Source organism: Papio anubis, chromosome 2 (assembly GCF_008728515.1).
Source record: "Papio anubis isolate 15944 chromosome 2, Panubis1.0, whole genome shotgun sequence".
In the NCBI taxonomy this organism is placed as follows: Eukaryota; Metazoa; Chordata; class Mammalia; order Primates; family Cercopithecidae; genus Papio; species Papio anubis.
In genome coordinates, this window is record NC_044977.1 from 179,177,799 (window position 1) to 179,201,149 (window position 23,351).

At 44.7% G+C, this 23,351-nt stretch overlaps 1 protein-coding gene across 1 annotated transcript in view; it reads left to right on the forward strand.

Annotated features, from left to right (window-relative positions):
- Positions 1-635: 635 nt before the first annotated feature.
- Positions 636-23,351, forward strand: part of CRTAP (cartilage associated protein) — a 28,864-nt gene continuing 6,148 nt past the window's right edge. The window contains exons 1-6 of the mRNA XM_003895231.5: positions 636-1,219; positions 6,984-7,133; positions 9,743-9,914; positions 15,893-16,021; positions 18,458-18,603; positions 20,098-20,181. Coding sequence (XP_003895280.1) covers positions 749-1,219; positions 6,984-7,133; positions 9,743-9,914; positions 15,893-16,021; positions 18,458-18,603; positions 20,098-20,181 — 1,152 coding nt within the window. The 5' untranslated portion in view covers positions 636-748. The remainder of the gene's footprint in view (positions 1,220-6,983; positions 7,134-9,742; positions 9,915-15,892; positions 16,022-18,457; positions 18,604-20,097; positions 20,182-23,351) is intronic.

Consider the following 23,351-nt stretch of genomic DNA (forward strand, 5'->3'; position numbering starts at 1 on the left):
TTTTGCAACTTTCTTGTAAATTATTTCAAGATTTAAAAGTTTAAAGATTTTTTTTTTTAAAGTGCTGCCACTAACATTCCATCCATATTTTTTGATGCACACGCGCAAGCTTCTCCAGCATATTCCACAGAATGGTGTCGCAGATTCACAAGGTGTGCACATCTTCAACCTGACTAGCTATACGGTTTACAAAGTGCCACTGACGTCCTTATTAATTTTATTTTTGCACTGTCTTTTTCTCTCACTAAAATTTAAGGTTGGGCAGAGCTATTAAAAGTGCAGCCCGTGAGCCCGCAGCATTAGCCTCACCAGGGTGCTGGTTAAACATACAAATCCTCATACCTCCACCCCACACTTTCTGAATCAGAAACTCTGGGGGCACAGCCCGGGAATCTTCGTTTTCACAAACCTTCAAGCGACTATAAAGATTGTAGATTATATAGATCGTAGGGCCGCGTCGGCCTTGCAGGCGAGTCTCCAAGTGCATGAGCGGCGGAGCCCCATCACACGCATCAGCCTTCGTAAACCAGTGCGCAGCGCGCCTTACACGCGCACCCTCTCGGCGCGGGCAGCTGGCGCCCAGATCCCCCGCCTGGGTGGGGAGGGGCGGCCGGACGGGGCGGGCCGGCAGCTGGCGTCCCCGCCCCGAAAGCATTCGGCCCGCCGCGTCGAGCCGTCCTCTTTCCTTTCCTTCTCCCTCCCCTTTTCCCTTCCTTCGTCCCTTCCTTCCTTCCTTTCGCCGGGCGCGATGGAGCCGGGGCGTCGGGGGGTCGCGGCGCTGCTGGCGCTGCTGTGCGTGGCCTGTGCGCTGCGCGCCGGGCGCGCCCAGTACGAACGCTACAGCTTCCGCAGCTTCCCACGGGACGAGCTGATGCCGCTCGAGTCGGCCTACCGGCACGCGCTGGACAAGTATAGTGGCGAGCACTGGGCTGAGAGCGTGGGCTACCTGGAGATCAGCCTGCGGCTGCACCGCCTGCTGCGCGACAGCGAGGCCTTCTGCCACCGCAACTGCAGCGCCGCGCCGCAGCCCGAGCCCGCCTCCGGCCTCGCCAGCTATCCAGAGCTGCGCCTCTTCGGGGGCCTGCTGCGCCGCGCGCACTGCCTCAAGCGCTGCAAGCAAGGCCTGCCAGCCTTCCGCCAGTCCCAGCCCAGCCGCGAGGTGCTGGCGGACTTCCAGCGCCGCGAGCCCTACAAGTTCCTGCAGTTCGCCTACTTCAAGGCAAGTCCGCCTCGCCCCGTCCCAGGCCCCGGCCCCGCCCCTGACCCAGCCTCCAGGCCCTGGCCCCGCCCCTGCGCCCGGGGCCGCGTTGCATCGCCAGTTCTAGACCTGGCTCCCTCCTACCCAGCCCCGCCAAAAGTCTCCCTCCAGATCCTGCCTCCTTCTTCATCTCAAGTAAAGATGAAAATGCCTTTCTTGAACGGTAGCTCTAAGGCAGAGCATATGTACACAGAACGCAGCACAGCGCCAGGCACCCAACAAAGTGCCTGATAAATGTTCTCTGTTATTTGAGGGCAGACGCCTCTTTTCTGTATATACCATTAAAGCCAGTCGCCTTTTTTCTGAGCGGTGACTTGCGATAATAAAGCAGAAGACCTGAGGAGCCGACGAGTACCTTTTATTTTTATTTTTAGTTGAGACGGGGTCTCACTGTCGCCCAGGCTGGAGTGCAGAGGCACGATCATGGATGGCTCACTGCAGCCTTCACCTCCTCAGGCTCAGGTGATCCTCAACCTCAGCCTCCTGAGTAGTTGGGATTATAGGCGCTTGCAACCCCACCTGGCTAATTTTTTTGGTATTTTTTGTAGAGACAGAGTTTCGCCACGTTGCCCAGGCTGATCTCGAACTCCCGGACTCGAGTGATCCTCCCACCTCGCCTCCCAGAGTTCTGGGATTACAGGCGTGAGCCATGGCGCCTAGCTGACTAGTTCTTTTTAAAGAGAATGAAATTGAGGCCAGGGAAGAGCAGGGACTCTTTGCAAGGACACATCCCTGCTTGAAGGCGAACTCTTGCACCGTGAGTCATCAGGATTGGCCCTCTCCGCTGTTTCTTTCATCTAGAATTTAACACAGTTCACTGCCTCCTTTTAATGGCTGCTTAAGTTCTCTCTGTGATTGCTGACTAAAAATAGCCACAAATTGCAGTTCTCTATCCTATGGATTCTTACGCTGAGGACCCGCAAGTTTTAAGAATGGGTCGAATTCCCTGTCACTAGATAAAGAGGCTCTAGCTTGGTGGGTCTTCACAGAGTTTGGCTAAAAAAGCCCTCTCAAAGCCCAGGTTCTACTTCCTCTGAGGAAGATTTTAAAAGGAATATATTGTGTTTATTTTAATAACTACAAAAATAGATTCATGGCATATCCTAGACTCTTGAGGTAGAAGATTTTTCTTGTTTTTAAACTTTGTTTTCAGTCTCTGGACTGCAAGATCTGTTTTTCATATTTCCACCAAGACAGAGCCACGTGTATTTTGTGTTTATATGAGCAATAAAATAACACAAAACCCCAAAGAGGAGAAAAGCTGGGTTACTTCTATACTTCTATGCTTAGTTACAGTTTTATATAAAATATCAATTTTGTGAATGTTTGTTCTGGCAGTTAAAAAAAAAGCAGTTTTAAAATAGAAGCAGGGAGTGGGATTAATAATAAAATTCCAGACTGTTGAAAATGAGGGCTGGTTCAAACGAAGCATCATTTTTTAAGCTAAAAATGACTTATCTAATTCTTTTTTTGTATAGCTTTTGGCAAATACGGTCTGAACCAAATTTAGGTCACATAATCAAGAGGAAAACATTTTATTTTTAAACCTAGAGAATACTAGAAGCTCTGATTTCTTTAATATACAGATGAATTTGAACCAGTGATACAGGGAGGAGAGGAAGAACATGTTATTCAATGTGACCGTAAGGCATGGGTTTTCTCCTTCATGATGGTGGCCCCAAAAAGTTAGGATGGTCATAGCTTCTCTTCAAAACCCTTTACAGGTCTTGTAACAATCACTTAGTTGAAGGTCTGTAAAATATCTATCCCCTTTTTTTTGAGACACAGTTTCCCTTTGTCACCCAGACTAGAGTGCAGTGACACGATCTTAGCTTACTGCAACCTCTGCCTCCAGGGTGCAAGTGATTCTTGTATCTCAGCCTCCTGAGTAGTTGGGATCACAGGCATGTGCCACCACACCTAGCTAATTTTTGTATTTTTAGTAGAGATGGGGTTTCACCATGTTGGCCAGGCTGGTCTCGAACTCTTAACCTCAAGTGATCCACCGGCCACCCAAAATGTTGAGATAACAGACTGGGATTTGAGCCACTGTGCCTGGCCACCATCTTAACATTTTGAGATCTCTTAGAGGGCAGGAAAAAGCTAAGAATTTTATTGATAAACATGAATGTTACTTAATTATTTCAGTGGAAGATATAACTGAAAAAGTAATTTTTGGTGGAGATATTGTATGATTTATTTTTTCTCAATGATGTTTATGGCCTGGCATGATGGCTCATGCCTGTAATCCCAGCACTTTGGGAGGCCAAGAGGGGAGGATCTCTTGAGCCCAAGAGTTCAAGACCAGCCTGGGCAATATAAAGAGATCTCATCTCTACAAAAACATTAAAAAATTAGCCGGGTATGGTGGCGTGCCCCTCTAGTTTCAGCTACTCAAGAGGCTGAGGCTGGAGGATTGCTTGAGCCCAGAAGGTCAAGGCTGCAGTGAGCTGAGATCTTACCACTGCACTCCAGCCTGGGTGACAGAACAAGACTCTTGTATCAAAAAAAAAAAAAGAAAAAAAGTGATGTTTACGTGTTTAAACTCTGTTTATGGATAGAGAGGAAAAGATGGGTGGCAGGCACATACATTCCACCTGGCACCTGAAGGCTGGAGATCCATATGGAGGTAGCTAGTGCACTGTGGTAGGACATGGGTAAATGCTACTCTGCTGTTGGAGTTGCAGTTCTCTGTTTCGGTGATTAAGGAGAAATGCCTCAGTTGATAACCGCAATAGCAGTGGTGGGTTCCGACTGCCAGAGGGAGGCCAGGAGGCTTGCATGTGTGCTTTTGTAGAAAAGGGCCGTGCTACTGGTGTGCAGCCTCAAGGACATCATAGGTTTCTCATCACCAGCCTACTCTAGGTCCATGTCATTAACTTTCTTTGGGTTCTCTTCATGACTATCATCTTCCATGAAAAACTAATTTTTTCCATAGGCCAAGTAAAAGGTAGGCCCAAGCACTTCATCAAATCCTTAATGACTGTTGAGCTCTGACCTGGACAGAGAACACTGACTCACAGGCCCTCTTACCCCAGGCCTTGCCTGGCAGTGGCCTCTAATCTCCCCGGAACCACAGGGCCTGCCTCTGTGTCATGGCTGATTTAGGGTGGCTCATGCTGGTGACTGTCTCAGGAATCCAAGGCAGGGTGGTTCCCCACATCTCTACCACCTTCTCCAAAATCTGCCTGGGGTCTGTCAGAGGTTTAGCAGCCAAGATGTGTCTCCATGTTCCAGCTGCAGAACCTGAGTTGAAGTAAATAAAATCACACTTTTCTCTTCAGGAAGAGTTTCCGTTTTGTAAAACTCACATCCTAAGTTAGAGGCCTTAAAAATCCTACTCTGTGCCCCTCTTTCTTTTCTTTCTTTTTTTTTTGTGATAAAGTCTTGCTCTGTTGCCCAGGCTGAAGTGCAGTGGCGCGATCTCGGCTCACTGCAACCTCTGCCCCCCCGGGTTCAAGCGATTCTCCTGCCTCAGCCTCCCGAGTAGCTGGGATTACAAGCACCTGCCATTGCGCCCAGCTAATTTTTGTCTTTTTAGTAGAGACGGGGTTTCACCATCTTGGCCAGGCTGATCTTGAACTCCTGACCTCGTGATCCACCCACCTCGACCTCCTAAAGTGCTGGGATTATAGGCGTGAGCCACTGCTCCCGGCCTCTGTGCCCCCTTTCTAAATGCTTTTCTGAGAATTAGCAACTCTGATTTCATTGGCAAATGCTTTAAAAGGCAGCATTCATACCCTCTCCCTTCCTTCTAGCTGAAATCCAGCCTTTTTCCAGCCAGGAGTATGAAGCTTTCTGTAGGGCTGTTTTAAAGGCAGCCCTGCCACAGACCACTAATTGGCATTCCCAAAACATCAGCATTGACATCTGGGAGTCTGCCCTCATCACCACCCACCACTTCTCTGATGTGGCCACTGCTATTGTCTCAAAATGACGTGGTTCCAATTCTGGGGCAATTCAGTACAGATATATGCCATCCTATGACTCTTGGAAATCTAGGGTATACCAAATATTCCTTTATTTTCTCTGTCTAAACCGAATTCCCTAATTCCTGCCTCGGAGCGTCCCTCTGGATTGGCTGAGTCTCTGTGCACATGCACAGGTGCCTGCCCTTCTCCCTACCAGGTTGTGCCAAGAGTCCATCAGCGTGGGGGGCCCTCTGGTTGGTGGTCATGCGTCCCCACAGGGAGGCCTCTGCATCCCTATTTGCCTGCCCTCCTGAGGCCCCTCCATAACATACCTGTTCCCCCTGAGGACTTCTGCTCTCTTGGACACTGCCAATAAGTGCCAGCCCTGAAGCTCTGGGGCCCACAGGCCTGCTGCTCCCACAGATCCCAAGGGAAACTTTTTTCCTAGTCTGGGAGATTCCCTTTCTCCCTCTTCTTCCTCCAGACCAGTCAGCTTCTTCCTGCAGCTCCTCCCTAATTTCTTTCTCTCCTCAAACCTGCCAGGTTCTTTCGTGAGGACAGGCTTTTTTCAAATGAATAATTTGTTGGTTCTGACCAGACATCTACCTTCCCTGAGGCAGTGAAACTCAGAATCATTGGCCCCCATTCAATGGAGAGAAGACTGAGGGGAAAAGAAAGGAAACTATAAATTAATTTTATTATATTTTATGGTCGTAATATCATTATGTTCAAATCACAGACACTCACCATGTCCTGCCTTGTCCTGAGGACAGTGTGGGGCACTGGGAATCCAGACAATGAATGACACACAGCTGGGTAGGATCATAGTCTGATGGGGGAGATAGACATACCAGCTGAGATTGCAGGGTGGCATAAAACGTGGGAAGACAGAACCCAGAACTAATACAATAGAGACGCTCTTAATTGAGGCCACTAGGAGACAGGGAGAACTTAACAGAATATATGGTCCATGCAGGTGGGGATTTTTTTTTTCCTGTTTTGCTTATTGTTATAGACCCACATCCTAGAAATGGTGCTCTTGTAATATGCCATTTATTTGCTGTGTGAATGGATGAATAAGTGAGGAGGTTAGCAGAAGGTCTGTGGGAGATTTGGGAAAACAATGTATTTGTCAAGTTTCCAGTGGGAAAGATTTGGTGCAGTCACACTGGGTAATTGGAGGAAAGTTTAAAAAGGTGGTTATTTACAAAGGCGTGTGCAGTACATGGGGAATCCACAGGGATGGTGTGCCCCAGGGCTGGTAGCAGTGGGATATGACCACCCCTAGGCCAGAAGGGGCAGGGGAGAGAGCAATGATTGAAACCAGGAAGGAGGGAGACTCTGTGGAGAGGGTCACCTTGAGAAGAGCTGTGACCTTCAATTAGGGGACTTAGCAGCCCAAGATGACTGTGCAGGGAGGGAACCAGGAAATGAAATAATACGACCTTACTCTCTTCCCTTCCTCAGTGTCCTGTTGGGGCTCCTCATGGGTGAATCTCTTTGGAAGCCAGAGGGCGAGGGAGTCTGTTGTTAGAGTCCACACAGGCCAGCCTCCTGGGGCATGGACAGGCGTAGCCAGCGCAGAGTAGATTGGGAAAGGCAGACCGAGGCCATCTAGACAGTCGCTTTTAGGAAATCAACACTCATCTCGCAGTGCCTGGACTTGGTCTTGAGGGGCCCCGGAAGTCACGGAACCTTTAGCTGGAAAAGTTATAGCAACACAAAGTTTCTGAAGGCCTGAGCAGATATTCTTGTTTTACAAAAATTACCACTCAGCATCCATGGAGTAGCTTTTATGTTCTTTGTCCTTTTAGGCAAATAATCTCCCCAAAGCCATCGCAGCTGCTCACACCTTTCTACTGAAGCATCCTGATGACGAAATGATGAAGAGGAACATGGCGTATTATAAGAGCCTGCCTGGTGCCGAGGACTACATTAAAGACCTGGAAACCAAGTCGTATGAGGTATATTTGGATTTTTACGTGGCAGTTAGTGGCAACCTGGACTGTTAAAGAAATGTCTCTCCATAAGCAGCTACTGATAGCTAAGGACCTCTAGTGATTTTTGGTGACATTTGCTGAATATTATGACAATAGAAATGATTGACTTTTAGCACAAAGTGATCCATTTAACAATGACATTTTGTATTCCGTGATGATTTTAAAAGCCATGTTCCCTTTAAATGCTACATTTTAGAAATATGGTCATTTAATCATTTAGTTTTAAGAGAGTAAAGACATCTTGGAAATCATCTAAAAATGACCAGGAACACAAGAAATAGAAACATAAATCTCCAGTTTTGATGAAATGAGAAGGCATATGTTTTTATATACACATGCACACAAACACGCCCCAAATATATTAAAGTGGAAAGTAAAGACGAGTTAGGAAGGCTGATGTGACAAGAGTAGAGGATACTTAAATCTGCACATCTATGAAGAAGAGTTTTGATGAGAATTAGTCATAAGAACAACAATAAAAAAGAAGGATCTTGTCCTTTTGAGCACTCACTATTGTCAAGGTCTTCTGGAACTCAGGCACTGGGGGCCTGGGTAGCAAGCAAGGGCAGGGCATTGTTGAAAATGGGGATTTGGCTGGGCACGGTGGCTCACACCTGTAATCCCAGCACTTTGGGAGGCTGAAGTGGGTGGATCACGAGGTCAGGGATTCAAGACCAGCCTGGGCAAGGTGGTGAAACCCTGTCTCTACTAAAAATACAAAAAAATTAGCCAGGCATGGTGGCAGGCACCTGTAATCCCAGCTACTCGGGAGGCTGAGGCAAAAAGAATTGCTTGAACCCAGGAGGCGGAGGTTGCGGTGAGCTGAGATCGCACCACTGCACTCCAGCCTGGGCAACAGAGTGAGACTCTCTCTCCAAAAAAAAAAAAAAAGAAGAAGAAAAAAATCCACCCTCTTTATCTGAGGCCTTAAGCTTGGTGAAAATTCTAGGTCCAAGGGGGGCCCTCAGATACCCCCATTCAGGAAGAGCTGAGAAGGAACTCCAAATGGAGGGTCTCATGCTTATTCAGGGCCTTTCCTGGCCTCTGCAAGTTAGCAGGTTTTGTGTATATCCAGGATCTCTACTTATTTCTTGGAGACTAAGTTGCTTCCTTGGTCCTATTTATTTCTCTCTTGTTTTTTTTTTGAAACGAAGTCTCGCCCTGTTGCCCAGGCTGGAGTGCAATGGCATGATCTTGGCTTACTGCAGCCTCCACCTCTCATGTTCAAATGATTCTCCTGCCTCAGCCTCCCTTTATTTCTCTTCTAATTGAGGCTAATCAACAATTAGCAGAAAGTCCTTGAAGTTTCCACTATCTGGCACATGGTTGCCCTTCCTAGTAACTAGTGCTGAGGTATGGTGGCATTTCTGTTTAACTACTAATTAATTGTTGGAGGAAGTGGGGTGACAGACACCTGCAGATGTGGTTTGTATCTGTGTCTCCACCTAAATCTCATGTTGAATTGTAATCCCCAGGGTTAGAGATGGGACCTGGTGGGAGGTGACTGGATCATGGGAGTGGATCGTTTATGAATGGTTTAGCACCATCCCCTCTGGGCTGTTCTCATGATGGTGAGTGAGTGAGTTATCACGAGACCTGGTTGTTTAAAAGTGTGTAATACCTCCCCCTCTCTTTCTTCCTTCTTCTCTGGCCATGTGAAGTGCTGGCTGCCCGTTTGCCTTCTGCCATGATTGTAAGTTTCCTGCCTCCCCAGAAGCAGAAGCTGCTGTGCTTCCTGTATAGCCTGCAGAACCACGAACCAATTCAACCTCTTTTATTTATAAATTACCCAGTCTCGAGTTTTTTTGTTTTTTTTTGGACAGAGTCTCGCCCTGTCACCCAGGCTGGAGTATAGTGGCACGATCTTAGCTTACTGCCACCTCTTCCTCCTGGGTTCAAGTGATTCTTGTGCCTCAGCCTCCGCAGTAGCTGGGACTACAGGTGTGTGACCACACCTGGTAATTTCTGTATTTTTAGTAGAGATGGGGTTTTGCTACATTGGCCAGGCTGGAGGTATTTCTTTCTAGCAGTGTGAGAACAGACTAATATACCTGCTCTCAAACTTATATTTTTATTTTTGTTCCATTTTAAAAACCAGTTTTATCGAGGTACAATTTATTTACAATATATTTATCAGTTTTTAAGTGTATAATGCAGTAAGTTTTGACAAATACATCCAGTCCTGTAACTGCCACCATAATCATGACATAGAATATTTTCATCACCCCTGAACAATTTCCTCTTGTCCTTTTGTAGTCAAGTTTTTGCTGTAACCCCTGACTCCTGGCAGCCGCTGATCTGATCTCTGTCATAGTTTTCCCATTTTCCTTGATTCAGATTATTATCAAGGTCCTGCTACTTTTTGAATTGAACTAAATAAGAAGTGTATCCATCATAAGCAGAGTAGAAAAATCTAGATATAAAGTAACTCACTGATTGACTTCTTTAAGGGTCAGTGTGGCTTCAGAGCTAATGAGAGCAAACTTGGTGGTGGTCTTGGTTCCCTTTGAGAGCTCATGACTGTCTCCCTTCACACCAGGAGCGAGCTTCACTAGCTTCTCCGTGCTTTTCAGAGCCTGTTCATCCGAGCAGTGCGAGCGTACAACGGTGAGAACTGGAGAACATCCATCACAGACATGGAGCTGGCCCTTCCCGACTTCTTTAAAGCCTTTTACGAGTGTCTCGCGGCCTGTGAGGGTTCCAGGGAGATCAAGGACTTCAAGGATTTCTACCTTTCCATAGCAGGTTGGTGGTAGGTCAGTAGGCTTGCTACTCCCATGGAATAGTCTTGCTTAGATGTCTGCTCTTTGCCTGCATGCCTTCTAGATGCCTGGAGTGGCCTCTGAGGAACTTTTGAGCATATTTTTTAATGGGTAACTGAGGGTAGTCACCACCTGCATAGATAAACCTCTGACTTGGCAAGGGCTTTTAGTGAAATCACTGAGAGAAGGTTCAAGCACAGGCCTGCCAAGGTAGAATTCTGTGTCTGCCCTACTTCCAGATTTCCTACAGGCATTTTGAAAAATAAAAATGGCCCAGGAGCACCTCAGTGACTCACATTACTGAGATAACTTTGATGATGGCAATTTTCCAACACATACAAAGCTCGAATGAACCTTTAAGTGGCCATCACTAAGGTAGCTTTTTGAAATTTTCTTCTCTGGTTATAAAACAGTGTGTGCTCATCGTAGGAAGTTTGGAAAACACAGAAAGGAAAAATGAAGAAAGGAAGAAAACATAAAACTCTGCGCGTAGGTAACCCGGATTTCTGTATAGTGCCTAGACGTTTCCCAAGTGCCTTGCTGGGCAGCATCGCTGCAGACACTGGGGAACGGCTAAGGGAGCTCTTTCCCAGAGTGCTTTGAGAACACTGGTCCTAGAACTGTGCCTCCCTGAAACCACTAGATCAGTGAAATCTGGACTGTACCTTGGATAAAGGCATCGTATCTACGCACTTGTTAAATAAGTCTGGGAACGGGCTGAGCACTGTGTCTCCTTCTTGAAGAGTCATTGTGTACTTGAATGGTTAAAGGCCCTTAGAAATCCTGCAGTAGAGAAGCTCGTTTAAAGTTATTGAATCCAGGGTTTTCGGTTTTGTTTTTTTTTTCCAGTCACTTTTTATTCATTAATCTCTTTCTACAAAGTAGGGTTTTTTTTTGTTTTGTTTTGTTTTGTTTTGTCTTAAGAAAACTTTTTATTATGGCAAATTTCAAACATATACAAAAATCAGAGAGAAGAGTAAATAAACCACCATGTACCCATGACCCAGCTTCATGATTGTCAACTCATGGCCACTTGGGCTTCGTCTAATTCCCACCTATTTTTCCTCTCTTTTTTTTTTTTTTTTTGAGACAGTCTTGCTCTGTCGCCAAGGCTCGAGTGCAGTGGCGCCATCTCGGCTCACTGCAAGCTCCGCCTCCCGGGTTCCCACCATTCTCCTGCCTCAGCCTCCCGAGTAGCTGGGACTACAGGCGCCCGCCACCACGCCCGGCTAATTTTTTGTGTTTTTAGTACAGACGGGATTTCACCGTGTTTGCCAGAATGGTCTCGATCTCCTGACCTTGTGATCCGCCCGCCTCGGCCTCCCAAAGTGCTGGGATTACAGGCGTGAGCCACCGCGCCCGGCCTCCTCTCATGTTATTTTGAAGCTAATTCCAGATGCCATATTATTTCATTTGTAATATTTCAGTATATACCTTTAGAAGGTAAGGACTCTTTGTTTTTTAAACATAACACCAAGCTATTACCCCTGTAAGAATTTTAACAATCATTATTTGATCTCATCATTAAATACCTAAACAGTATCCCAGTCGTTTCAGAAATGTCATAAATACATGTGTGTGCCTTTAATTTACCATTTGTTTGAGTCAGGATCCAATTAAGGTCCATCCATTGCAATGGGTTATCTTTTGAAAATTTTTATAGTGGTAAAATATACATAATATGAACTTTATTATTTTAGCCATCATTCAATGTACACTCCATGGCATTGACTACATTCACGTGATTGTGCAACCATCAGCACCATCCATCTCTAGAACTTTCTATGTTTCTCCAAATTGAAACTCTGTATGCAATAACTCCCCATTTCCCCTTGCCCCCCGCCACTGGCAACGGCCTTTCTACTTTCTGTCTTCAAGAATTTGACTGTTCTACATACATTACATAAGTGGAGTCATACAGTCTTTGCCTTTTTGTGACTGGCTCATTTCACTTGGCATACTGTCCTCAAGTTTCATCCATATTGTAGCAAGCTGGTTACGTTTTACATCTCGTTTAATCCGTAGGGCCATATCTTTTCCGCCTTGCTGTTGAGGAACCTGCATTTTTGTCCTGTAGAGATTCCCATGGTCTGGGTTTTGCTGACTGTATCCCCATGTTCCTCTGTCTTCTGTATTTCTTGTAAATTGGTAATTGGATGTAGAGGCTTGAACAGGCTCAGTTTGATTTTGTTTTGGGGGTTTTTTTGATGGGAGTCAACTGCTTCATAGTTGATGCTGATGTTTCATCAGGAGGCACATAATGGCTGCGGTCTCTCTCCATCTATCTTTGATATAGCTAAGATATATGTGTATTGTAAATCAAAGAGTATCTGAGACAAGTCTCAATCAATTTAGAAAGTTTATTTTTGCCAAGTTAGGGATGTACTTGTGACATAGCCTCAGGAGGTCCTGACAACATATGCCTAAGGTACTCAGGGCACAGTTTGGTTTTAAACATTTTAGGGAGACATGAGACATCAGTCAATATATGTAAGATGTATATTGGTTCAGTCCAGAAAGGCAGGACAACCTGCAGTGGGAGGGGGTTTCCAGGTCATAGGTAGGTAAGAAACAAATGGTTGCATTCTTTTGAATTTCTGATTAGCCTTTCACTGAATATGCAATTTAGAGGAATAGCCATTTATGCTTTAGTCTGGCTTAGTGAAACAACACAGCAAAGGAAACAATTATATGTACATTTGTTCCACATGAGCAGATGGATGACTTTGAGTTCTGCCCGTCCTTTGTCCACAAAACTTCCTTGTGGGCAAATTATAAGAGAGGTTTGTGGCTTTTTTTTTTTTTAAATCTTTGTAGCTATCTTATTTAGGAATAGGATGGGAAACAGGTTTGTCCTACATGGTTCCCAGCTTGACTTTTCCATTTGGCTTAGTGATTTTGGGGTCCTGAGATTTATTTTCCTCTCACAGTGTAGATATATAGATATTTAGAGTTTCTTTAGTTTTTATTTTTTTGTTTGTTTGTTTTGTTTTTTGAGACGGAGTCTCGCTCTCCCCCAGGCTGGAGTGTAGTGGCTCGATCTCGGCTCACTGCAAGCTCTGCCTCCTGGGTTCACACCACTCTCCTGCCTCAGCCTCCTGAGTAGCTGGGAGCACAGGCGCCCACCACCACACCTGGCTAATTTTTTGTATTTTTAGTAGTGACGGGGTTTCACCGTGTTAGCCAGGATGGTCTCGATCTCCTGACCTCGTGATCCGCCCGCCTCAGCCTCCCAAAGTGCTGGGATTACAGGCGTGAGCCACCGCGTCTGGCCTTTAGTTTTTATTTTTAAATAATTTCAAACTTGTAGAGAAGACGGAAGAATCATACAAAGAACTCTCATGTACACCTTACCTAGATTCACCAATTTGTAACATTGATTGTCCCACATTTACTTTATTGCTCTCTCCGTATGTGCTGTGGGTATAATTATTATTGTTATTATTTTATTTATTTATTTATTATTATTTTTTGACATGGGGTTGCCCTCTTGTTGCTAAGACTAGAATGCAGTGGCATGATCTCGGTTCACCGCAACCTCCGCCCCCCAGGTTCAAGCAATTCTCCTGCCTTAGCCTCCTGAGTAGCTGGGATTACAGGCGTGCACCAACACGTCTGGCTAATTTTTATGGTTTTAGTAGAGACGGGGTTTCGCCACGTTGGCCAGGCTAGTCTCGAACTCCTGACCTCAGGTGATCCACCCACCTCAGCCTCCCAAAGTGCTAGGATCACAGGCGTGAGCCACCACGTCCGGCCTATTTTATTTTGTTTTCGAGACAGAGTCTCGCTCTATCACCCAGGCTGTGGTGCAATGGCACGGTCTTGGCTCACTGCAACCTCCGCCTGCTGGGTTGAAGCAATTCTCTTGCTTCAGCCTCCTGAGTAGCTGGGACTACTGGCAAGTGCCACCACACCTGGCTAATTTTTTGTATTTTTAGTAGAGGTGGAGTTTTGCTGTGTTGGCCAGGCTGGGTTTGAATTCCTGACCTCAAGTGATCCGCCCGCCTTGCCCTCCCAAAGTGCTGGGATTATAGGCTTGTGCCACTGTGCCCAGCTGTGTATAATTATTTTTATTTCAGAACTATTTGGAAGTATGTTGCACATGCATTATTACTCTTTACCCCCCATAATGCTTCAGTTTACTTCCTAAGAACAATAATACTATCTAAATATCCATAGTAATTAATTTCAGGAAACTTAATATACTAGATACAATGCTTGTATTAATCTGTAGTTCATATTCCCCTTTTGTTAATTGTCACAATAATGTTCTTTCTAGCACCATTTTTTTTCCTGGTATAGTTTCCAGTTCAGAATCATGTTTCCTATTTATTTCATTTATTTATTTATTTATTTATTTATTTATTTAATTATTTTGAGACGGAGTCTCGCTCTGTTGCCCAGGCTGGAGTGCAGTGGCCGGATCTCAGCTCACTGCAAGCTCCGCCTCCCAGGTTTACACCATTCTCCTGCCTCAGCCTCCCGAGTAGCCAGGACTACAGGCGCCTGCCACAGCGCTCGGCTAGTTTTTTGTATTTTTTAGTAGAGACGGTGTTTCACCATGTTAGCCAGGATGGTCTTGATCTCCTGACCTCGTGATCCGCCCATCTCGGCCTCCCAAAGTGCAGGGATTACAGGCTTGAGCCACCGCGCCCGGCCAGTTTCCTATTTATTTGTCATCTTCCTTTCGAATTCTTTAATCTGAAACAGTCCTTTGGCCTTTCTTTGTCTTTTTATGCCAATGATATTTTTAAAAAATATAAGCTAATTACTTTGTAAACATTCCTCAATTTGGGTTTCTATGATGTGTCTTCACAGTTACATTCAGGTTATGTCATTTTGGCTGGACCGGTATATAAATGTCCTCCTCAGGATATCACGTCAAGATATGTATGATGTTTGTTTGTACCGTTATTGTTGATGTTAATTTTTTGTTGGTGGTGGTAGTAAGTATGTAAGACTTTTTTGTTGGTGGTGGTAGTAAGTATGGAGGTGTGTTTTCAAAGTCAACCAAAGTGGAATTAATAGTTCAAAGAGTAAATGTTTCTGTCAATTAATTTTAGTGTTTTAAGGTATCATTTCGTACTTCCTACCAGCAATGTTTGAAAGTACCTGTTCCTCCACAGTCTTACTTACAAAATGTGTGCAACCCTCCTGGAGTCTTTTGCTTCTAGCTGCATAAAGGGAGAAAAGGGAGGGAGCCAGGGATCATGTGGGAGGTCTTAGGGGTTAAGCCTGGAAGTAGCATTCCTTAATTGTTACTCTCAACATGTCATTTGTTACGACTAGTCATATGGCCCCAACCTAGCTGCATGGGAAATGTAGTCTTTGACTATATTTAGGTTCACCTTACTCTCTTTCAAAGGCTATATAGATTCTATTATTTTTATATACTGTAATTTATTAATCATCCTATTGACTGGCATTTAGGTACTTTCAAGTTTGTTTGTTTGTTGTTTTAAACAGTGTTTATGTATGCCTATGTCTAAAGAAAATTTCCTAGAAGTAGACAGCTGGGTTGGAAAATATGTGTATTTTAACCTTTGATAAATTTTACCAAATTGTTCTCCAAAAAGTTTGTTTTGCTTCCATCAACAGAATATGAGAGTGTAAATTTCACTGTTCTCTTCTTAATACTACATTATGAAATTTTAAAAATTTTGCAATTTAGTAGTTTAAATTATTTTGGGGGTAATTGTATTTCTTAATTACAAAAGAGGTGTAGCATCTCTCACAATGTTTTTTAGACATTTTAATAATTTCTGTTAATACCGTTTGGCCATTTATATAGTGGATGTTCATCTTATTGATTTGAAACAACTTTGTATATTAAAGATTTTCAGCTCCTTGTGGGTGTTGCAAATATTCTTCTTTTACCTTTTTCATTTGGGCAGGAGGCAGAAGTAGCATATTAAGAAAATAATGGATGCACTGCTCTGAAAATTTTACGTTTTGTTTCAGATCATTATATAGAAGTTCTGGAATGCAAAATACAGTGTGAAGAGAACCTCACCCCAGTTATAGGAGGCTATCCAGTTGAGAAATTTGTGGCTACCATGTATCATTACTTGCAGTTTGCCTATTATAAGTGTAAGTAATCTTCTGTGTCATCTTGGGTGAGTCCTTCTAAGACTGTAAAATAGAAGTAATAACTCTTAGCTATGGCTGTTGAGAGTTCATCGAGGTCACACTGACAACTCTGGTGCCATGCTTTGTGCGAAAAGGCAGCATGGCTTAGTGATTCAGGGCAGAGCCTGTAACCACACTGCCTGGGTTCGATTTCAGCCTTATCACTTACTAGCTTCTCTGTGCTTTAGTTTCCTCATTGTGAATACAGATTGTAGTACTAACCTCATAGGATTGTCTTGAGGACTAAATGAATTAATAGATGTGAAATGTCTGGGGTATTCCCCCCACACTGGCACATAGCAAACTGTGTGTTTGTTTTTGTTACCATTATTTGCCTTCCTCCTCATCACTGGCTTTACTTTTCAGACTGTTTGAGTTTCTTTTCTTTTCTTTTTTTTTTTCTTTTGAGACTTGCTCTGTTGCCCAGCCTGGAGTGCAGTGGTGTGATCTTGACTTACTGCAACCTCCACCTCCAAGGTTCAAGTGATTACCCTTCCTCAGCCTCCCAAGTAGCTGGGATTACAGGTGTGCACCACCACACCCAACTGATTTTTTGTATTTTTAGTATAGATGTGGTTTCACTGTGTTGGCCAGGCTGGTCTTGAACTCCTGACCTCAAGTAATCCACCCACTTCAGCCTCCCAAAGTGCTGGGATTACAGGTGTGAGCCACTGCACCCATCGCCCTCCCTTAATCTGAAATGGGAGTTTCTCAATCAGAACGTTCTAGTGGACAATGGGAGGCAAACATGGGCGAGAAGGAAGTACAGAGTTAGGCTTCAGAGGCTGTGTGTTTTGGCTTTTCCTCCTCTCCCTGTACCTGACTTTGCCAAGTGCCACTTGTTCAAGCAGTGTGTCCCTTGGCAGTTCCATTCCAAGCATAGAAGAATGATTAGGGACAGTGGCAGCAGGAATTCCTCTGCCCTAATGAAGTGCCAGGGTCTAGTGGTGGCAGGTTTCTGGCTAGAATAGATCCCCCGGGTTGCCCCTTCACTCCCCTTTGGGAGTGGCTGGTCTCAGGGTGCCGTGGGAAAAGTGAGAGAGGTGACCTTGGCTTTAGCCCTCCTTTCCCACTGTGATAATTTTGTTTTTTGTTGGGTTTCCTCATTATCTCACCTCCCATCCTCTTCAGAACACAGGGTAAGCCTTGCACCCTGAAGGTCAGAAGAAGAAAAAGAATATGTATTATATAAATATAAAAAGCCATAAGGTCTTCTAGCTCACTGAGCATGGCTTGGTTCTAAATGTATAAAGCTAGAACACTAGGAATTTAGAAGTATTCTGGACACATCCGGGCTCTGGCAGCTCCCTGGCCCTCTGAAATCCTCACATGCCCTGAAAATCGCCCTGCATAACGGAAACTGGCAAACACTTATCAACACTGGTAGACTGAGGCCTCTAGCCATGCTTGCTGCTTCCCAGGAAATCTGCTTTCGGGGATCAACAGTATGAATGAAATGTACTTCCTGAAATGAGATTCCTGAAAATCTGCCCTGTTTTGAATTTTTCCTAGACCGTCTACCATACTACATTGCTTGAGGGCAGGTGCTGTTATTTATATTTGAAGAGTAAATGCCCCTAAGGGCTGGCTTTAAAGTAGTCATTACAGGAAACAGTCACTGGGTGGCACAATTTATTCACACCCAAGCTTTGGCTACTCTGGCCAACCGCAGCTTTAGCAGAGGTACTGTTGTGGAAATTAGAGTGGAATGTGCCGGAATAAATACGAGGGGCTTTGTGTGTCATCACCTCTTCCTCCTTATCCTGTACTCCCAAGACAAATCCCAAGCCCTGCAAAATCCCTCTGCTGAAGGCACTGTCTTCGGTGGGCAACACCAAACAGAGAGGTTGGAGGTGGGAGTTCTATCCTCAGGAGGTGTCAAAACCAGGCGACTTTCCAAATCCCCTCCAGCCCAGAGGCTCCACCGTCCTTTGGGTTTTCCAGGTCTGGTTTAGCTGTAGGGGAGCTAACCTAGATCTGGAGACTGTGGCCCCATCCAGATGGGATCCAGATACTCTAGGCCCCAAATGAGAAACCTGTTTACTGAGCACATCCTCCCTATCTCCCTCAGCCCCAGGACAATCCAGCTTTTTCCAGCTCCTTCCAGGCACCTGAGACCAGCTCGGGTCACCAGAGCTGGAGGTGGAACATAGGCATTTCTCCGTGGGTATGTGCCTAACTAGAGCTAAGTTTCAAGCCTGGCCTCCAGGCTACTGTGGAGACCCCGTCTGTGGCGTGCCCACCCAGGGCTGCCAGTCAGCCCCAGGCTCTCTGAAGGAAGGACTGTGGAGAAGGGGCTTGTTCATACGACCTTTTTGTTTAGAAGCAGAACCAGTGAGAGGAATTATAGGGCATGGTTTGCTGATGTCTTCATTTGTCTTTTCTTCCCAACCCCAGTGAACGACCTGAAGAATGCAGCCCCCTGTGCAGTCAGCTACCTGCTCTTTGATCAGAATGACAAGGTCATGCAGCAGAACCTGGTGTATTACCAGTACCACAGGGACACTTGGGGCCTCTCGGATGAGCACTTCCAGCCCAGACCTGTAAGTCTGGTGCACCACATCTTCCCTTTTCTCTTCATTCTCGCCTTCTGGAGACTACCTTGTACCTTAAGAGAAAGGGTTATTTTGGAAATAAAGGGGCTGGGCGCAGTGGGTCATGCCTGTAATCCTGGCACTTTGGGAGGCCGAGGCAGGCAGATTATGATGTCAGGAGTTCGAGACCAGCCTGGCCAACACAATGAAACCCCGTCTCTACTAATACAAAAATTAGCCAGGCGTGGTGGCACGCGGCTGTAGTCCCAGCTACTGGGGAGGGTGAGGCAGAGGAATCACTTGAACCCGGGAGGCAGAGGTTGCAGTGAGCCAAGATTGGGCCCCTGCCCTTTAGCCTGGAGATAGAGTGAGACTCTGTCTGGAAAAAAAAAAAGGAAATAAAGGAAAAGTCATTTTTTTTTCTGTAGTTTTGCGCATGTGTGTGTTGTAACATTTTACTGCTTCATTCTGATTTCTGAGTCTGTAAAAACTCTACAAATTTCGATCATTGCAGAAATATTTTACTTGGAAAGCAAAATTCTCTCATAATCCTACACCTTCTCACTCTCTCTCTCTTTTTTTTTTTGAGACAGATTCTTGCTCTGTCGCCTAGGCTGGAGTGCAGTGGCGTGATATCGGCTCACTGCATCCTCCGCCTCCTGAGTTCAAGCGATTCTCCTTCCTTAGCCTCCCGAGTAGCTGGGATTACAGGCATACACCAACACATCAGGCAAATGTTTGTAGTTTTAGTAGAGACGAGGTTTCGCCGTGTTGGCCAGGCTGGTCTTGAACTCCTGACCTCAGGTGATCTACCCACCTCAGCCTTTCAAAGTGCTGGCCACTGCGCGCAACCTGTGCCATCTCTTTATCCCCTGCTTTAAAGGTATATATTTACTCATATATATAGTAAATATTTGTGTATTTTTATAAAAACAAGATCATATTTACATAGTATTATAACTTTTTGCAACTTTCTTTGTCTTTCTAACAATTAGTCGTGAATATTTCTCCATGTCACGTCCATGTAACTTCTTAATTATTATCCTTTAACAGCTCCCTGGTAGTCTCTTTTGTGGATGGACCATCATTTAATTCCCTTGATAGGCAAACTCACCACTTAGCATGTGTTGTTAGCAAACCCTATTCATCATATATTACTTTCAAAAGATTTTTCCTAATTGATCTTTGCTCTTTACTTGTATTTTCATTGGGATTTCTATATGCCATCTTGATTTTCATAAATTCGTCTTCCACTGAGGGCTGGCCACTCTTTTTTTAAAAAAAATCGAGATATAATTTATAATTTATATAGGGTAGAATTCACCATTTTAAAGTGTACAGTTCAGTGGTTGTTAGTATATTCAGAGTTGTACAGCCATTACCACTATCTAATTTTAAACATTTTCATCACCTTAGACAAACCCCATATCCTGTTCCTCCCTCCTCCCAGTTCTAAGATGAAAACGTTGGTCCTATAAACTGTTCTGTGTTGTGTCTGAACAGGAAGCGGTTCAGTTCTTTAACGTGACCACACTCCAGAAGGAGCTGTATGACTTTGCTAAGGAAAATATAATGGATGATGATGAGGTAAGTTTTCATGCTTAGCACATGTCTGGTGGCTAAGAGAAAATATTGCTCACATCTTTGCTAAAAATCACTGGAAGGCCGAGTCCTCCCTGAAGTAAGAAACAGAGGGGACCTTGAGAAGGACAGTTACTGTGGGTGTTTCAGTGACAGCCAGAACGCTGGCATGGGAAACAGCAGCTTTCTAGGAAACCCAGGCAGGAGTGCCACATTTCCTGATAGTGAAACGGGTGTGGGGCGACGCTCCAGGAATTCACAGTGGTCGCTCTTCATCTTTGCACTTTATATAAAAACGGTGAATTTTTAATTGCTCAGCACTCTGAAGATACATGGATACTCCCACCCCAATTTTTCTATTAGACTATTGCTATTATTATTTTTTCTAAATTGCATCTTTACTGTAAGCATTTTCTCATTCTCTAGAATTGCTTGAAATTCCTGATTTCACCTTACTCAGCTGACCCCTTTTCTGACCCCTATTCATCTGGTTATGGAGTGGTCATTTTGTGGTGGGGCAGCCTGGTCACAGAAAAGCCATCATTAGCGGTAGTATTTAGAGAGATGTGTTTGGAACAAACAGGAAAATGCTTACTGAGAAAGCTGGGGACGTGTCAGCTATTGGAGCTCTGAGAGAGCTGTGAGCTTGCTCTGGTCTGATCCTTCGCTTTGTAGATGAGGAGCATGGGGCCAGCAAGTTTCCTGAGCCTCCAGGTCTGCTCTTCCTATACCCTAGTTTTAGGTGAAGCACCTCTGAATAAGACATCTTCATGGAATTTGTTTTCTGTCTACAAATATGTGTGGGATGAACTCATCACTGGTATTAAACAACTGAGCCTCAGTTCTTTATCTGTAAAATGGGAATAATAATACTGCCCTCCCAGGGTTGGAGAATAAAATACTGTGTTGCATGTGGAAATGCTTTCTAAACTGGAAAGTGATGCACATGCCTGTGTCTTGGGTTGGGTATCCTTGAAGCAGAGCCTGAGACAGGATCCCAAGATGCCACCGGGGCCATTCCCCCATTCCCTAAAGGGAGGAACACCAGCCAGATACCAACAAGATTGGCCACTGTGGTTTGGAAAGTATAGCAGAGGCCGGGTGTACTGGCTCACGCCTGTGATCCCAGCATTTGGGAGGCCAAAGCAGGTGATTGCTTGAGTCCAGGAGTTCAAGACGAGTCTGGGCAACATGACGAAAACTTGTCTCTACAAAAAATACAAAAAAAATTAACTGGGTGTGGTGGAGTGCACCTGTAGTCCCAGCTACTTGGGAGGCTGAAGGAGTCTGGGGAGGTTGAGGCTGATATTGCGCCATTGCACTCCAGACTCGGCAATTGGAGTAAGACCCTGCCTCAAAAAAAAAAATAAAAGGAAAGTATAGAAAAATATATTTAGAGGCAGGGCATGGTGGCTCAAGCCTGTAATCCCAGCACTTTGGGAGGCCGAGACGGGCGGATCATGAGGTCAGGAGATCAAGACCATCCTGGCTAACACGGTGAAACCCCATCTCTACCATCTCTACTAAAAAAATACAAAAAAACTAGCCGGGCGAGGTGGCGGGCGCCTGTAGTCCCAGCTACTCGGGAGGCTGAGGCAGGAGAATGGCGTGAACCCAGGAGGCGGAGCTTGCAGTGAGCTGAGATCCGGCCACTGCACTCCGGCCTGGGCGACAGAGTGAGACTCCGTCTCAAAAAAAAAAAAAAAAAAAATATATATATATATATATATATTTAGAAAAGGTAGGAGGAGTTGAGTTCCCAGTTATCTAGAGGCAGGCTACTATGGATGTTTTGGTATATATCTTTCCATTGTTTTTTATTATTAAAGAAAAAAATTTTATAGTTTTAAATTTATGTTTTTCTATATATTTATTATAAACTCAGCTATAATTATGTCTCATGACTTTTTCACTTGATATTATAATATGAGCAGTTTCTCTTGTTATATTTTTCTAAACCAGCTTTATTTAGATGTTATTCACATACAGTAAAGTGCTCCTTTTTAAAGTATATAATTCAGTGGTACTTACTATATCCACAAAATTTTGCATCCATCACTATTATTTAACTTTAGAACATTTTTATCGCCCCCAAAAGAAACTCCATCGCTAAGTCACTTCCCATTTCTCCTCCGGGCCAACGTTCCCACTCCTGCCTCCACCTCTAGCCCCTGGAATATCCTAATCTACTTTCAGTTTCTGTTGATTCGCCTGTTGTGGACATTCCATATAAATGGAATCATAGGGTATGTGGTCTTTTGTGAGTGGCTTCTTTGACTGAGCATATGTTTTCAAAGTTCAGCCATGTTGAACACGTTACCTATAAAATTTCCTTTGTACTACCAAGTAATATTCTTCTGTATGGATATATCACATTCTGTTTCTCCTTTCTTCAGTTGATGGATGTTTGGGTTGGTTCCACTTTTTGGCTATTTTGAATAATGATGCTATGACCATTTGTGTACCAATTTTTGTTTGAACATAAGCTTTCCAGTTTTTTTTTTTTTTTTATACCTAGGAGTATATACATAGGTATCGTGTTAGGCCATTTTTGCATCACTGTAAAGAAATAGTTGGCTGGGTGCGGTGGCTCATGCCTGTAATCCCAGCATTTTGGGAGGCCAAGGCAGGAGGACTGCTTGAGCCCAGGACTAGCCTGAGTAACATAGTGAGATTCTGTCTCTACAGAAAATTTAAAAATTAGCTGGGCATGGTGGCACAGGAAGTGTGGCAACGGCATCTGCTCGGCCTCTGGTGACGTCTCAGGAAGCTTATGGTCATGGCAAAGGGGGAGCTGGCATATGTCACATGGCAAGAGCAGTGCCACACTCTTTTAAACAACTAGATCTCGTGTGAACTCAGAGTGAGAACTCACTTATTATCATGAGGAGAGCACCAAGACATTTTTGAGGCATCTGCCCCCTGACCCGAATACCTTCCACCAGGCCCCACTTCCAACACTGGAGATTACATTTCAACTTGAGATTTGGAGGGGACAAATATCCAAACCAAATCAGGTACATACCTAGGAATGGAATTGCTGGGCCATATGGTAACGGTTTAACCTGTTGAGAAACTGCCAGACTGTTTTTCAAAGTGGCTGTACCATTTACATTCCCATCAGCAGTGTATGAGAGTTCCAACTTTGCAATGTCTTCAACAAAACTTAATATTGT